General features: G+C 47.4%; 1 protein-coding gene across 1 annotated transcript; it reads left to right on the forward strand.

Moving 5' to 3' along the window:
- Positions 1 to 1,029: 1,029 nt before the first annotated feature.
- Positions 1,030 to 14,917, forward strand: SLC43A3 (solute carrier family 43, member 3; the record flags this gene model as incomplete). The annotated part of the gene is made up of 10 exons (XM_008578931.1): positions 1,030 to 1,076; positions 1,780 to 1,856; positions 2,101 to 2,193; positions 4,622 to 4,761; positions 5,869 to 5,966; positions 8,224 to 8,397; positions 8,614 to 8,733; positions 12,662 to 12,848; positions 13,377 to 13,500; positions 14,719 to 14,917. Coding segments are annotated over 10 exons (1,165 nt in total), but the record flags the coding sequence as incomplete, so codon positions are not given.
- Between the last annotated feature and the right edge of the window lie 932 nt (positions 14,918 to 15,849).

The following is a 15,849-nucleotide window of genomic DNA, read 5'->3' on the forward strand; positions in this document are numbered from 1 at the left end:
CACACAGTGTGCTACTGCATCCTGCCCTCAGTGCTCTGTGACCAGGTTCAGCAATAAGCAGTCGCCTGCTGGGGCCGATACAACCCAGAGAGGCACCCCCAGGGAGGCATGTGTGAGATCTGCTGTCAGAGAATCAGCCAGGCCTGGGCCAGGGCCAGGAAATAGCCAGAGAGTAAAGCAAGTCCCTTACACTTTAAGCCTTTGGGCGCATAATGACTATACCTCAGTCTTTCTTGGTCTTTGGCTGCCAGTTTCCTCCTCTTCCCTCCTTTTCCCCCCTCCCTCTTCTCCAGCCTTAGGACACCATTTCTATTACACCATGCCTTACAAGACCCCCAACTGCTAAGGGATCCCTATAATTTTGGGAGTGTGGTCCTGAAATCACAGCATTATAAAGCTTTAAGCTTGGAGTCTAGATCAGTCCAGCCATTTCCTTTTACAGAAAAGGCAACTGAGGCCCACAGAAGGGCAGTGCCTTGCCCAAAGTCACGGTCCTGAAATCACAGCATTATAAAGCTTTAAGCTTGGAGTCTAGATCAGTCCAGCCATTTCTTTTTACAGAAAAGGCAACTGAGGCCCACAGAAGGGCAGTGCCTTGCCCAAAGTCATTCAGCAAAGAGGAATTAGAACTCATGGTTTTGATTTTCAGACCAGGCACTAATCCCTTTCTCCAAGGGGTTGGCCTTGGGACATCCAGGTGGGAGGGCCTTGGCTCTGCCCGCTCTGCCCCTGCTAGGTCCTGAGCCAATCATGTCCTCAGCTGAGCTTCATTGTCCATGACTTCTCAGTCTTGCCTTGGACTTCGATGAGCAAATTGTACTGTCTGTGAGGTCGGGACCATATCTCAATCACTCTGGGGCTTCTCTCCCTGCTTCTGAGCCTCGGGCTCAAGGGGCATCAGTGCCCATTGAACTCCAAGGCTGAGAATGGAGTCAAATCCTAAATTTGGAGGTTGGGTGAGCAGAATCCTGTTCTGTCTCCCAGGTGTCTCGTTTCTTGACAATATTCTCCTCCTGTTCTGTATTTCAGATTTTTCTATACCAGTGCCACACTTACCATAGCCTTCACCTCTGCAGGTGAGTGCCAGCAGTTGGGTGGGAGGAACACAAGCTCAGGGGCACCTGGTAGATAGGGCAGGTGCAGAAGGGCATGGGAAGGACAGATGGACTCCATGGCAGAGACCCACAGCTTGAAAGAATCCTTGAGGGATATTGAGTTATTGCTGGTCTGTATAAAAAAGAAAAAATAGTTTAGTCTACTGAGAATACGTGAAAAGGAAGGACAATGAAGAGGGATTGCTAATTTATTCAAGATTACATCCTCCTAGCACGTGTTAAGATGTTTTCTCTTTTCTTATTAAAATGATAATATGAATGACCATTTTGAAAATTTTCTTACTTAGCAGTATAAAAGCAGACAACCCTATTGTACTCAAAAGCTTTTTTTCCCCCAGATTTTACTAGTCTAGGGCTGGCTGGTTAGCTCAGTTGGTTCGAGCAGGCCACAGACAGGACCAGGACCATCTTTGGTGGGGAAGATGGTGGCTTTGGATACCTCCGCAGGGACATTTGAGGGAGCCTTGGCCAGTACCAGTAACTTAAGATCCTCGAAAGATGCTAGAAGCCTGGCTGGAATAGGAGCCCAGACCCCAGGGTTGTTGGGAATATGGAGTGGGTGGGGAGGTCGGCTTCCTGGAGGAAAGGGGACTGTGTGCCAGCATTGGGGGCTCCACGTTTCGGTTGCCCTGTGCTGCCACCCAACTCTGACTTTGATCTTCAGACACAGCCCTGCTGCTCTTCCTGGCCATGCCCATGCTCACCGTCGGGGGAATCCTGTTTCTCATCACTAACCTGCAGGTTGGAGCCTGCCCCAATCCCAGGCACTGGGCAGGAGGCTGGGGCAATGAAGGGGAAGGTGGAGGGAAGGAGAGGCACTTTTCTACAGCTGGTTGCCTCAGATGGTATTGGTCAAGGCTAGGGTGGGAGCTCTTGGGGTGGAGGGTGGGTTTGGGTATAATGAATGGCTGCCTCATGCTGGGTGCTCAGGAACCACTTGCTTCATGAATAAAGAAGTGATTCAGGCTGGTCATTTCCTCTCCAGATTGGGAACCTGTTTGGCAAACACCGTTTGACCATCATCACCCTGTACAATGGAGCATTTGACTCTTCCTCAGCAGTCTTCCTCATCATTAAGGTAAAAATAGTAATCACCAATATTTGCTGAGCACTTATATATGTCTTGTGAACCTTGCGTGATTTCTCCCCATCAGCCCTCTGAGGTAGGTATTTTTGAATCCCCATTTTACAGATGAAGCATTTGTGTCTCAGAGAGGTTAAGATGCTTCCTGAGGGTTCTGGAGCTAGTAACCGTGATGCTTGAACTTGAACCAGGCCTGTATGGTTCTAGAGCCTGAGTTTGTAATCACTAAGCCCCTTCTTCACATTTACCCAGGGTTTTTGGGAAGAGGTGTTTGGAAGGTGTGGTCATGATGTGCTTGGGCCAGTGTTGGGCAGAGGCTGGGAGCCCATTGGAATGGGGTGTTTGTTGCTGTGAGCTTCTAGTTTGGACAAGGAGTTGGGAAGTGGCTAGTAGGGACAGCAGGGGTGCATGCAAAGGCCTGTTCAGCTCTCCTGCAGGCTGACACTGTGTATTGGGGTGAATGGGTGCCAGTGCTGTTAGTGGCCCATCTGCAGCCCTTTTGCCTTCTTCATTGCTGATGGTCTCATCTGGGCAGTGGCTTGTCCAGCCTAGGGGATGCGTCCTGATTGACCTAAGCCAACCATGGCAAGCTCCTTCACCAGTGATGGGTAGAGGTGAGAATGTGATCCCATCTTGTTTATGAGATAAAGGGGGTGTATAGTAGAGGACTTTAGGGGACATCTCCTCCCTGATGGAAGGTGAGAGCAGAACAAAATGAAAGCCTTCCTCCTGGGTCCCCCTTCTTACCTTCCTCTTTGAATGTAGCAGTGAGAGGATGTGACAGCTGGACTTGTGACAACTGTATTTTGATTATAAGGCATCAAGCCAGAGGACAAAAGCCAGCACACTAAAGATGGCTGAGTGAAAGGAATGAAAGACTGTGGATCCCAAGCTGCTCAATCTGCGATTTCATTCTGGGCTTTGTGTTAGGCCAGAGGCAACTGGTACTGCCTGCAGGCCATGGGGAAGAGAAGATCTCCGGCAGTCACTACCCAGACATGAGCCTAGTTTAGTCCCATAAGCACCATGGCTTGGAGGGTCACCCGGAGCCTGAGCTCCTGGTGCACTAACTCCAGCCTTTCTACTCCTGGTGCAAGGCCACTTTCCAGGCTCTCCTAAGACATGAGCCTAGTTTAGTCCCATAAGCACCATGGCTTGGAGGGTCACCCGGAGCCTGAGCCCCTGGTGCACTAACTCCAGCCTTTCTACTCCTGGTGCAAGGCCACTTTCCAGGCTCTCCTACTACCGCAGGGTGGGCCTGCCTTTCACTCCTCTCTTCAGAGTTGGAAGGAAAAAGAGTGCTGGAGCAGGAGCAGGAATTTAGTTTAATCTGATTTTGCCGCTGCTTACTCTGACCTTGTGCAATTCATGGCGCCTCTCTGGACCTCCATGTAAAACGGGAAGGTTGAACTAGATAGTGGTTTTCAAACTGGGCATTGAGGAACTTAGGAGTTCCCTTTCATGTCATGCCAGTCACCAAGGAGAATGCAGGGGAGGATGACTGGGTGGCCCCTCACTGATGTGTTCTGTGACTTGAATTTTTATGTAAAATTTTGTTTGAACAAAAGGATACTACTTTTGGGGGGAAAAAGTAAAAGCATTGTGCTAGACGATCTTTGAGGAGCAACGCTAGGAGGCTCCACAAGGCTATGGGACAGGTGACACGATGCCTGCCCTGCTGCTGGTGGGTGAGGGCACGTGTATCAGATGCTTAATCAGCTTACAGGATGGGATGCAAGAGCCTGTACTAAGACTCCTTCTTGCAAGCTGGAGTTCCAGCCCCTGCCTCTTACACTGCCTATTTTGTGTGTGATAAAATATGCATAACATAAAATTTACCATCTTAACCATTTTGAAGTGTACAGTTCAGTGGCATTAAGTACATTCACACCATTGTGCAACCATTGTCACCATCTGTTTCCGGAACCCTTCTCATCTTAAAAATTGGAAATCTATACCCATTAAGCACTAACTCTCCATCCCTCCTGTCCCCCGGCCCCTGGCAGTCACCATTCTATTTTCTGTCTTTATGAATTTGACTACTCTAGGAGCCTCATATAAGTGGACTCGTACAGAATTTGTTGTTTTGTGACTGGCTTATTTCACTTAGCATAGTGTTCTCAAGGTTCATTCATGTTGTAGTGTGTCAGAATTTCCTTCTTTTCTTAAGGTGAATAGTATTCCATTTGTGACTGGCTTATTTCACTTAGCATAGTGTTCTCAAGGTTCATTCATGTTGTAGTGTGTGTCAGAATTTCCTTCTTTTCTTAAGGTGAATAGTATTCCATTGTGTGGATATACCACATTTTGTTTATCCATTCATCCATTGACGGACTCTTGGGTTGCTTCCATCTTTTGGCTGTAATGACTAATGCTGCTATGAGCATGGGTGTTACACTGATTTTTTTTCCTTTTTTTGCAGCTTCTTTATGAACAAGACGTCAGCCTCAGGGCCTCCTTCATCTTCCTCTCCGTCTGTAGTGTCTGGCATGTTGGGCGTACTTTCCTCCTGATGCCCCGGGGGCACATCCCCTACCCACTGCCCCCCAACTACAGCTATGGGTAAGGATGTTGATCTGGTGATTTTGGGCCAAAGCCCCTCATCTGATCTAGTATAGGAAGCAGGCGGGACACACAGGGCAGAGGGAAACCTGTGACGGGAGAGGACTGGTGCAGGGGTGTATCAGTTAGCTATCGCCGTATAACAAACTATGTCCAAGCCCAATTATGCATTTATTATTTTGCACAAGTCTGTTAGTAGCTGGTTAGTTCTACTGATCTGGGCCAGATGTGGATGATCTTGACAGGGTTGGCTCACACCCCTGATCATCTGGTGGGTGAGCTGGGGGCTCGCTGGCCTAGGATGGCCTCACTAATGTGGGCTTTGGAGTGACAGGGATGTCTAGGTCACATGGATCTCATCCTCAAGCAGGTTAGTTTGGGCTTGTGCACGTGGTAGTTTCAGGGTTCCGAGAGAGAGTACAGAAATGCACATGGTTTCTTGAGGCTTATGCTTGGAATTGGGACATCACTTCTGCAGCATTCTCTTGGCTGAAGCAGTTCACAAGGCCAGCACAAATTTGGGGTAGGAAATAGAGCTGGAAAGTCGCATCGCAAAGGGTGGAGATGCAGAGGAAGTGAAGAAATGTGAGCATTTTTGTAGACATGTAACACAAAGAGTAGAGGGAGGGCATTCATTTGCCTCTTACTTGCTTTTTGTCAGACTTCATGTGTTCTCTGATTTCATCCTCACAACGATCCTCTCAGGTTGATATCCTTTTTATCTCCATTTTCCAAATGAGATGAACGAGGCTGAAAAGGGTTAAGTCTGAGCCATGTTTCCACTGCCAGGAAGAGGCTGCGCTGGGATTTGCACCTAGGCCCGTCCCATGCATCCAGGGGTTCCAAAAACTGTGCTGCATATTAGAATCACTTGGAAACCTTATTTTTTTCTTTTTTCTTATTATTTTTTTTTTTTAAATGTAATCTTGGCTCTCACCCCCATACATTCAGATCTAACTGGTCTGGGCTGTGACCTGGGCATTGGGTTGTTAAAAGGTGATTCCAATGCGCAGTGAAATCAGGACCCACTGCCCTGCTCCCTCCAGTTGAATCTCAGGCTCAGCTCACAGTCCTTGGCCTGGGCTGCTGGGGCTTCTGTTTTCGCAGCCTGTGCTTTGGGAACAGCACCATAAAGGAAGAGAAGAAAACAGCTGAGCACGAAAATGTGGAGCTGCAGTCGAAGGAGTTCCTTTCACCAAAGGAAGGTGAGCCCTGCCGGTTAACCCATCTCCCCTTCAGAACCTGGTCACTCCTCTGGCTCCTCACCTGGAGCACCCCCCCCCCCAGGGACTCAGAATCAGGAAAGGTCAGACAGAGAAAGGGCCTTGACCTTCACAACCCCCTCACTGTGTAGAGGGTCCAGAGAGGGGCAGGGCTTCTGTCTCTGCCTTCCATGATCTGCCTTTCCTTACCCCCACTCCTCAGTCCTGCCCTCTCCTGTGATGCTGAGTGGAAAAAACACACTCTGTTTCTCCCACTATACTCTCTCTGCATGCTTATGACACCAGATGTGTGGGGATTTCTCCCTACACATTATGCAAGCAAACAGTTTGCTGGTGGACACCAGCTGGGTGTCCTCTAATTCAATTCATTTCTGACAATATATACCTGGAGGTAGCCTCAGATCCCATAAGTTGAGGGCTCAGTCCCCAAGACTGCACACCCCCACTTTAGGTGCCAATTGCAAGCCCCAGATTGTTTTACCTGTGCTTCTGACCAGCTATGAATCTGTGTTCACATGAGTGCATCCTTGAATTTGATTAATTTGCTAGAGAGGCTTACAGAACTCAGGGACACACTTTCTCACATTTACCCATCTATTATAGAGCATATTACAAAGGACACAGATGAAGACATGCATAGGACGAGATATGGGAGAAGGGTTACAGAGCTTCTATGTCCTTTCTGGGTGCACCACCGTCCAGAAACCTCCACATGTTCAACTATCCGAAAACTCCTTGAAGCCTGTGCTCTTGGGCTTTTATGGAAACTTCATTATATAGGTGTAATTGAAGCATAGACAACTGTGTAGATTATGTGATTGGACAAAAAGGGTAAGATCTAATACTCATAGATTGAGTAGAGAAACCCAGCAAGGCTTGACTGTTCAGATTCTTCTTGCCCTTTCCACAGCATTCCTGCCTCTTGGGTATAGAGTAGGACCCCTCCTGAAATAGGGGTCTTATGACCTACAGTCAGACTGGGTAGTTCAGAGAACTTCTCTGTGGCTGGCTCCAAGATAGAAAGATAAGGGAAGATTAGAGTCCTGCCTTGGGGAGCCAGGAACCCTGGATGAAAACCAATATGTGTTTACATCCTAACGTCACGGATGCCGTTGCACTAAGTCTGGCTTCTTTGTCCCCATTTGTGCAGGTCTCCTGGGTCTGCCCTTGCTCTTCGTCCCATCTCCACTGTTGCCTCCTTTCCCTCCTCTCTCTGTTTTGGGTCTTTGGTTACAAACACCGCAAATCCCTGCTGATTAAAGTGGAAATAAGAATGGGGGCGGAGGGCGAGGAAATGGGGAGATGTAGGTCAAAGGATCCAAAGTAGCAGATACATAGGATGAACAGGGTAGGGGTCTATGCACAATACGAGGACTATAGTTAATAGAATTATGTTGTATTTGGGAGTTTTGCTAAATGAGGAGATTTTAACCGCTCTTGCCACACAAAAACGGGTAACTATGTGAGATGATGGATATGTTAATTGCCTCACTATAGTAACCATTTTACAATCTATATGTATCCTATGATATCATGTTGCAGACCTTAAATATCCACAATAAAATTTCTTTAAACAAAACAAAAAAAGACATAAGGATAGAATTCCGGGACTCTTACAAAACCAAGGGGAAAATTGAGCTTGCCAGGCCCCAGGAGGAGCAGAACCAGGATAGCTCTGGGCATCCCAATCTAAATCACAGCCAGTCTGCTTATTTAGGGAGAAAGTACTAATCAGTCAAACTTGGGTGAGGAGCAGAACACGTAATTCACAGTTCCACCTGGGCCATGAAGAACGGGGCAGGGGAGGATTTCCAAAGGAAACTCAGGATGCGGGAACCCAAGGAAAGGGAGGGGACGTGGAGCAGGTCAGAACAGCCGTCTGCCACTCCTCCTCATCTTGTCTTTCACACTTGTCTTCCTTTTCAACGTTTTGGCTGAGAAAGATCAGGAAAGTGTTACAGCAAGAAGTGCCATGGACCAGGCTGAGAGAGACAGATTGGATTTCTATAGACAGAAACCTCAGGAGGGTCATTTGAAGTGGCAGAGCCAGGATGACCAAGCAGGGAGGTGGATTTGTACGAGTCATGGGCAGCTCACAGAGCATGCCGGATGAGGTCCGGGGGACGAGGGTAGAAGGTGCAGACGGTAGGCTCAAATCCAAGAGTGTCGCATGTGGACTGGCCACTCTGGCCATCCACGTGTCTTGTAATTTATGCCTGGATCCTCCTTTCCCCACCAGAGATCCCAGGACCAGGCCAGCAGCAGAAACCGCGGTCTTTCTGGAGCTGCGCTTTCTCTCGGCGCTTTGCCTGGCACCTGGTGTGGCTGTCTGTGATACAGCTGTGTCATTACCTCTTCATCGGCACCTTCAACTCTCTGCTGAGCAACTTGGCCAGTGGGGACAGGGTGCTAGGTATGTGACGAGGCTGGGAGGCAGCCCATCTACATGTCCCGGCTGGGGACTTTAGAGCCTGGGGGATGGGCGCTAAGTCCGGTGTGGGGCCATGTGTTCTGGAGGAGGGTCTGAGGATATGGGGAGGATGAGGGACAGGCAGGGCAAGGGCAGGATGGGAGAGTCCTCTCCTGTAAGGACATTTCTTATCCCCCAACCCGTCTCTGCCTTCTGCAGTGAGCACCTACACAAATGCCTTTGCCATCACTCAGTTCTTCGGAGTGCTGTGCGCCCCCTGGAATGGGCTGCTCATGGACAAGCTTAAAGAGAAGTACCAGAAGGAAGCACAAAAGACAGGTGAGAAGAGACCAGGGAGCCAGGAGGGGACAGGTCTTCATTTACCTCCATGCCCATCTTCTCGTTTGTTCTTTTCCCTTTCTACTTGCACTCACTCATTCATTTGTTGAACTGCTAGTCAGTGTGACAATTATGTGCCTGCCATGGTGCCAGACACTGGGGATTCAGCAGTGGACAAGACAGATAGGTCCCTGTTCTCAAGCTGTTCTTAATCTAGAGGGCAGAGAAAGGCAGGTAATGAGGCAATTATAATTCATGAAGTAAACCTGCAGGGGGCCATGAAGAAGGGCATAGAACCTGTTCTGGCTGAGGATGGGGTTGATGTCAGGGAAAGCTTCCTGGAGGAAGTGGCATCTAAGCCAAGACCTGAAGGATGAGTAAGAAGTGACAGGATGAAGGGAGGGATCTGAAAGAGTGGCCCAGGATTCCTGTGGGGTCAAGGTGGTGAGGGACAGAGTGAAATACTGAGGAGTCTCAGCAAGTGACTCAGGCTGGCAAGGGCAGAGGACAATCGGGGTCATAGGGTAGAGGCTGGATAGAGAGAGCTGAGAAGGGGCCAGGCTCCTTGCCACACCAAGGAGATTGGGCATGATCCTTGGACGTGATTGCAGGAACAGAGGGGTGCTGAGGTATTTTACCCTGCCGGAGTCAGGAGTGGAAGGGACAAAAAGAGAGTAATATCTCCTGCATTTGCTTCACTGAAACCTCCCCCACTCCCTGCACCGCTTCTCTGCCCTTGCTGGAGTATTTCAAAGCAAATCTCAGGCCGCATCTCTTCTCCCCTGTAAACACTTCAGTATGTTTCTCGAACAAATAAAGCCTCTTTTACTTAAACATCAACATCATATCATTAGCACCCCTAAAATAAATAACAATGATTTCTCAATATTCTCTAATATGCAGTCACTGTTCAAATTTCCCTAATCGTCTCAAATACATCTTTTTACAGTTGGTTTGTTCAAACTAGAATTGATGCATGATCCACATGTGTATTTGGTCGATGTGCCTTTTATATCTTTTTAAATCGGTAACAGCGACCCCCCCCCTTTTCTTCCTTGTCATTTGTTGGAGAAACACTGGGTGATTTGTCCTGTTGAATGCCACATGTGTATTTGGTCGATGTGCCTTTTATATCTTTTTAAGTCGGTAACAGTGACACCCCCCCCCCTTTTCTTCCTTGTCATTTGTTGGAGAAACACTGGGTGATTTGTCCTGTTGAATTTCCCAGTTTTGAATTTAGCATCTTTTTGGTGTCATTTAAAAGTGTTCCTTTGATTGGGCATTTTCTGTAAACAGGCAGATTATGGGCTTGGAGAAAATTTAACTTAATTTTTTGACAAGAATAATTCAGAGGTGGAGCTGTGGCTTCTTATGGTCTCCCTTCAGCAGGCCCCTGGTATCTGTTCTCTCTCTTATTATGATGTTAAAATTGATCATCTGGTTCACTGTCAGTCTGATCCATCCATTGTAATGTTTCCCATCAACCATACACCTAATGGTTTTAGCAGCCTGAGATGATCAATGCCTAGACCCATTATTTTATTAGAGTTGAAAAAGGATCATTTTCTTTTTTTCCCAAACAATCCTTGTGTTTATTTCTTTTCCATGCATATCTTTTTTAAAAATTTAATTTCATTTAATTTTACTTCTCAAAATACATTGTCTTTGATTTTCATGCCCCTTTACCTGTTCCTCTCCATCCCCCGCTCACATCGTATCTGTGCACTTGACTTACATAGTTCAAGAAATTTTTGTAGTTATTTTGTCTTCTTTCCCCCACCCTTTATTTGTTTGTGTTTATTTATTTATTAAGTTTTAGCTCCCACAAATAAGTGAGAACGTGGTATTTCTCTTTCTGTGCCTGACTTGTTTCACCTAATATAATTTTCTGTAAGTCCATCCACGTTGTTGTGAATGGTAGTATTTCATTCTTTTTTATAGCAGAGTAGTATTCCATTGTGTAGATATACCACAGTTTCATTATCCACTCATCAGATGATGGACATTTGGGCTGGCTCCAGCTCTTGGCTATTGTATATAGAGCTGCAATAAACATTGGAGTACAGATATCCCTTTGACATGATGATTTCCATTCCTCTGGGTATATTCCCAGCAGTGGAATCACTGTGTCATTTGGTAGATCTATCTGTAATTGTTTGAGGAACCTCCATTCCATTTTCCATAAAGGCTGCACCATTTTGCAGCCCCACCAACAGTGGATGAGAGTGAAAAAGGATCATTTTCTATTTCTTTCTTCCCTTCTGCTTTTAATAGGTAGAATTCCTCTAAAAAGAGAAAGCCTTTCCCTTACTATTTCATTACCCTGAAATAAACACTTGGTTTTCCCTTCTACTTACCAGTTTCAGATGAGCTGGTGCACTAGTGACCTCCAGGCATGACTACTAGTTTTTTTTTTTAAGGTCTTATTTTAAACATATTTGACATGTTTCAATCCATTCTGTCATGATTCTTCTTGGTGCTCAAATTGTTCCATCTTTGGCCACTGGGAACTTTACCAATCCAGCATCTATGTCCTTTAGACACAATTCCACTAGTTTTAGATAGTGTCCTTACTTTCTAACACAATGAGATGTTCCAGACCATTTCACTGGATATGATTCCTGCCCCAGACCTGAAATCAGCCATTTCTCCAACTAGCCCTGGGTCCTTTGAAGGGAAATGGCATTTAGAGACTGGAATCTGGATGCTGGGGTTTCTAATTGCTCCTGGGTTGTCATTACTTTTGGGCTTGGATAGAGTTGAAATATATAATTTTTAGTAAGAAAAAAATACTTAATACTGATATTTTCATTCAAATGTTTATTTCCTTGATTTTACATTTGTAGCTCTTTCTCTTCCTCTGAAAATCTTGGTCCCTAACAATACTGTATACATATATACACACACATGCACACATATACATATGTATTTATACATGCATATATATAGTATTTTAAATATAATTACTGGTTTTAGCAATATCAATATTACTAATAATAATACAATTGCAAAATGCTGTTCCCCCTTCTCTCCTTCGTTCCTTCCTTCTTTACTTCCTTCTTTCTCATCCTTAGGATATATCCCACAAGAGATATAAGATCAAATAACTGTTTTAAGAGTCACCAGCTTGATATAGAGTTATGTTCGGTGGTTTCATTTTATTTTGGTTCTGTTGTTTTGGCTTTGCTTATTTTCATTTTATTTTATTTTTTAAACATGTACATATCAAATACTTACATTTTCTGGGAGCTAAAACCACAAAACAAGATATGTGGAAAGAAGTTTAGTCTTTCGGTTCTTCATACCCTTTTTCTTCCTCTTTCTTGGGTTAACCACTTTTATTGTTTTTTTAGTGCAAACATTGCATGTACATTTATTTCCCTATTTCTTAGGTAGGAGGTAGCATGCTGTACCAACTGTTACAGTTTTCTTTTTTATGTAACTCTGTCCTGGGGACCTCGCCTCACTCCTGTAACCACTGCCTGGTTCTCCATGACACGGCTGCAGCATAGTCAATGCACAGGCCCCTGTTGATGGCTGTTTGGATTGTTTCCTGTCTTTTGCTATTACCAGTAGTGCTATGGGGACTGTCTGGCTGCTGGTTAGAGGGAGCAAGAGTGATGTGAAGCCTGTTAGGGGACCACTGCCATCATCTGTGAGTGAGCTAATAGTGTTTAAAACTAGGGAGAGCAGGTGGGCATGGAGAGGAGCAGACACATTTGAATGATATTTGGGAGGTGAATTATGAACACTGTTGATGGTTTGGAGATGGGCATGTGGGACAAAGACATGCAGAGGTGACACCAGGTTTCTGCTGGGACAGTGGGTGGATGGTGCTTCCTCCATCTTTCCCATCTTTCTTGGCCTTCCCTGCTCTCCTCTGGGTTCACCTCCAGGTGGCTTCTCCCCCCACCCCCTTTTGGACCAGGTTCCTCCACCTTGGCGGCGGCCCTCTTCTCAGCAGTGCCTTCACTGGCCCTGACGTCTCTGCTGTGCCTGGGCTTTGCCCTCTGTGCCTCCGTCCCCATCCTCCCCCTCCAGTACGCCACCTTCATCCTGCAGGTGATCTGCCGCTCCTTCCTCTACGGGGGCAATGCTGCCTTCCTGACCCTTGCGTAAGTGGCCTTGGGGTGTGTTCCATGATGGGGGAGCAGGTGTAGGGGGTGATGGCTGGAGGTGGAGGCTGGTGGGAGAGATGGAGATTCACGTACTTGAGCCTGTGCATCTGCTGTGCGCTGTGCCTCTGTTATCTGCCTGGTGAACTATTCACCCTCCAGGGCCCACTTCTGTCCCCTTCTTTGTGCCCTTGGCACTCCAGTCTTGCTTTCTTTGATAGTGCATGCATCCTCTTGCATATAATGATCTGCTTGCGTGTCTGTCTTTTCTTTGAGACCTTCCTGGGCATAGCGTGTCTGGGTGGCTGCTGTTTTCCCAGGGCCCAGCACAGAGCCTTCTCTGTGTTCTGCGGTTTGGATGCTCGAGCAGCCGGGAAGCAGGAAGGGCTGTGCGGGTGTGGGGGGGGGTGGAGGGCAGGCCTAGGACAGGGAAGTTGGGGAAAAGTGGCTGACAAAGGTTGACTGAGGCCAGAGCCTTGCATGGGGGGAAGGTCCAGAAACTCATTGGAACCCTGTTTCTCTCCCCAGTTTCCCTCCAGAACACTTTGGAAAGCTCCTTGGGTTAATGATGGCCTTGTCGGCCATCGTGTCCCTGCTCCAGTTCCCCATCTTCACCCTCATCAAAGGCCCCCTCCAGAATGACCCACTCTATGTGAGTACTGTGGAGAGGGGCATGGTCCTGGCCTGCCCATTAGGGCCATGGACATGCAGGCTGGGGCGACTCAGTGGGGCCCGGCAGGGGGTGCCACAGCCTGGCTGAGGTGGCCTTGGTGTGGTTCCTGCAGCAACAGTTCTGCACACGATGGGAGAGGCAGAGGCATCCTTGGTCTTACTTCTCAAACTAGGGTCAGTGGGAGTACCCCAGCTTATGCAGGGGGTACCTGAAGCCACAGGTTTATCACAGCACAGCTTCCCAGAGAGTCCATGTTATTCAGAGATTTGGGGAGAAAATGTTTTCTTTCTTTCTTTCTTTCTTTTTTTTTTTTTTCTGGGCAGCTGGCCACTACAGGGAGCTGAACCCTTGGCCTTGGTGTTGTAACACCCACTCTAACCAACTGAGCTTACTGGCCAGTCACGAAAATACTCTTGTGTGTGTGTGTGAGAACAGATAGACATATTCTGGAGTAGGATGCAAAGTCCTCACAAAATTTCAAGCAAGAACCTAAGCCTGCAAAGATATTGTCTGCCTGTGCCAGGCCCACCCTGGGCACTCCGCTAAGGCTACAACAGGCACTGGTTTCCACAGTTGGCCCGAGGGAGCCAAGTACAGGAGCTCTGTACTTTCCCCCTGTGTTCCCACGCCTGGGGGGATGCTCGTAGGACTGGCCCTAGGAGGTGGGTATGACTGTCCAGCTTTTTGCAGAAAGTGAGGCTCAGAGAGCACATGTATTCAGGGCACAGAGCTAAGGAGCAGCAGTCTTTCAGCTATGAACTCAGTGTTCTGACCATTGCACTGCTCTGCCTGATTTAAAAAAAAAATCAGCAAAGCATAGAACAGTTAAAATCTATCACTTGGAGAAGGAAAGGCTAAACTTAAAAACTGAAGAGAATTACTTAATTGTGGTACCAGGTGACCTAACCTGCTGTTCAGATGTGCATTCTAGTAGGTGCCTCCACCAGCTTACCAGTGACTCCTTGAGCAGGTCGCTGAATGCTCTCTAGGTCTGTTTCCTCACCTGTGAAATGGGCACACTCTTCCTTCCCCACCCACCCCACAGGGCAGAATGAAAAATACTGGAAGTCCTCTCTGCAGGGCACCACTGTGTCTGGGTGGAAAGTAGAATATAAATGAGGTAGAATTCTGGTCCCTTCATTGGTCACGGGTGTTACTGAGTTCTGGACTCCCCGTCACCCCTTCTTTCCCCTCCAGGTGAATGTGATGCTAGTGCTTGCTACTCTTCTGACCTTAGTCCATCCCTTCCTGGTGTACCGGGAGTGCCAGCCTAGGAAGGAAAGCCCCTCTGCAATCGCGTAGTTCAGAAGCCCTCGCTGTGCAGCCCTGAGGATGTCTGCTAATCGTTCCCCACCTTTGAAGACCCTGTGTTCAGAAAGACTTTGCCTGCCCAGGCTGCTTGTATTATGTAGCCATTATTTTGTATTAAAGAAAACAGAAGACGAAGACATGTTTAACAGCCAGCCAGGTCTAGTGACCAGCAAGAACAGAATCTCATTTGACAAGTGGATTGACATCATACAGACCCAGAGCAAAGGCCTGTGGAAGTTCTCTTTTGTCTCAAAGCAGAAAGTGTCTCCCTGCACATGGCCGTGACCCCAGGGATGTGGAGGAGGAGGTGAGTCACCTACCTCTCTAGGCCTGTTTGGCCCTGAAGCCTGCATGTGCCTGGAACCTCCACAGCCAGGTAGATTTCCAGGTGAAGAGTGAGGTCATTATGGCCTCAGCTATTCTACCTGGCATTTAGAGGTGGTACTGGCAGCAGCACCAGCTCTCCCCCCAAAGCAAAGCCTTGGTTAGAGAACTCACAATGAACTTTGGGGGAAAGAGGAGCAGACGGGGGTCCCCAGGCCGAGTCCTGGCTCTGCCACTGATGCTGGTAACCTTGGGCTCCCGCTTCTCCGGTCTGAGCATCACTTTTCCATCTGTAAAGTGAGAGAGCTTTGGAGTTGGAGGTTCTTGCTGGAGTTAATGTCCTAGAAGCTTTTAAGAACAGTGACAGAAGGTCAGGCCACCCCAAGGTCCTCAGGAGCCAGCTGACCTACATGGATTTCAAATGAACTCTCTTGGGAATGTTTTTCCCTTCAAATAGGGGGATAGTTTTTCACTTTGGGTATTGTAGTGGATTGAATTATGTCCCCCCAAAACTCCCTGAAGCTTGAATTGTGTCCCCCAAATTTTATGTATTAGAAACAGCCCCCAGTGTGACTGTTAAGAGGGTGGAAAATCCTATTATGGTAATTGAAAGGTGGAGCTTTGAAGAGGTGATTGGATTGTAAGACCGCACAGTAGTGAATGGATTAAAAATGGTGGTCAAGGGGCATGGCT

The sequence above is a fragment of the Galeopterus variegatus genome, unplaced genomic scaffold, assembly GCF_000696425.1.
Source record: "Galeopterus variegatus unplaced genomic scaffold, G_variegatus-3.0.2 Scaffold1784, whole genome shotgun sequence".
In the NCBI taxonomy this organism is placed as follows: domain Eukaryota; kingdom Metazoa; phylum Chordata; class Mammalia; order Dermoptera; family Cynocephalidae; genus Galeopterus; species Galeopterus variegatus.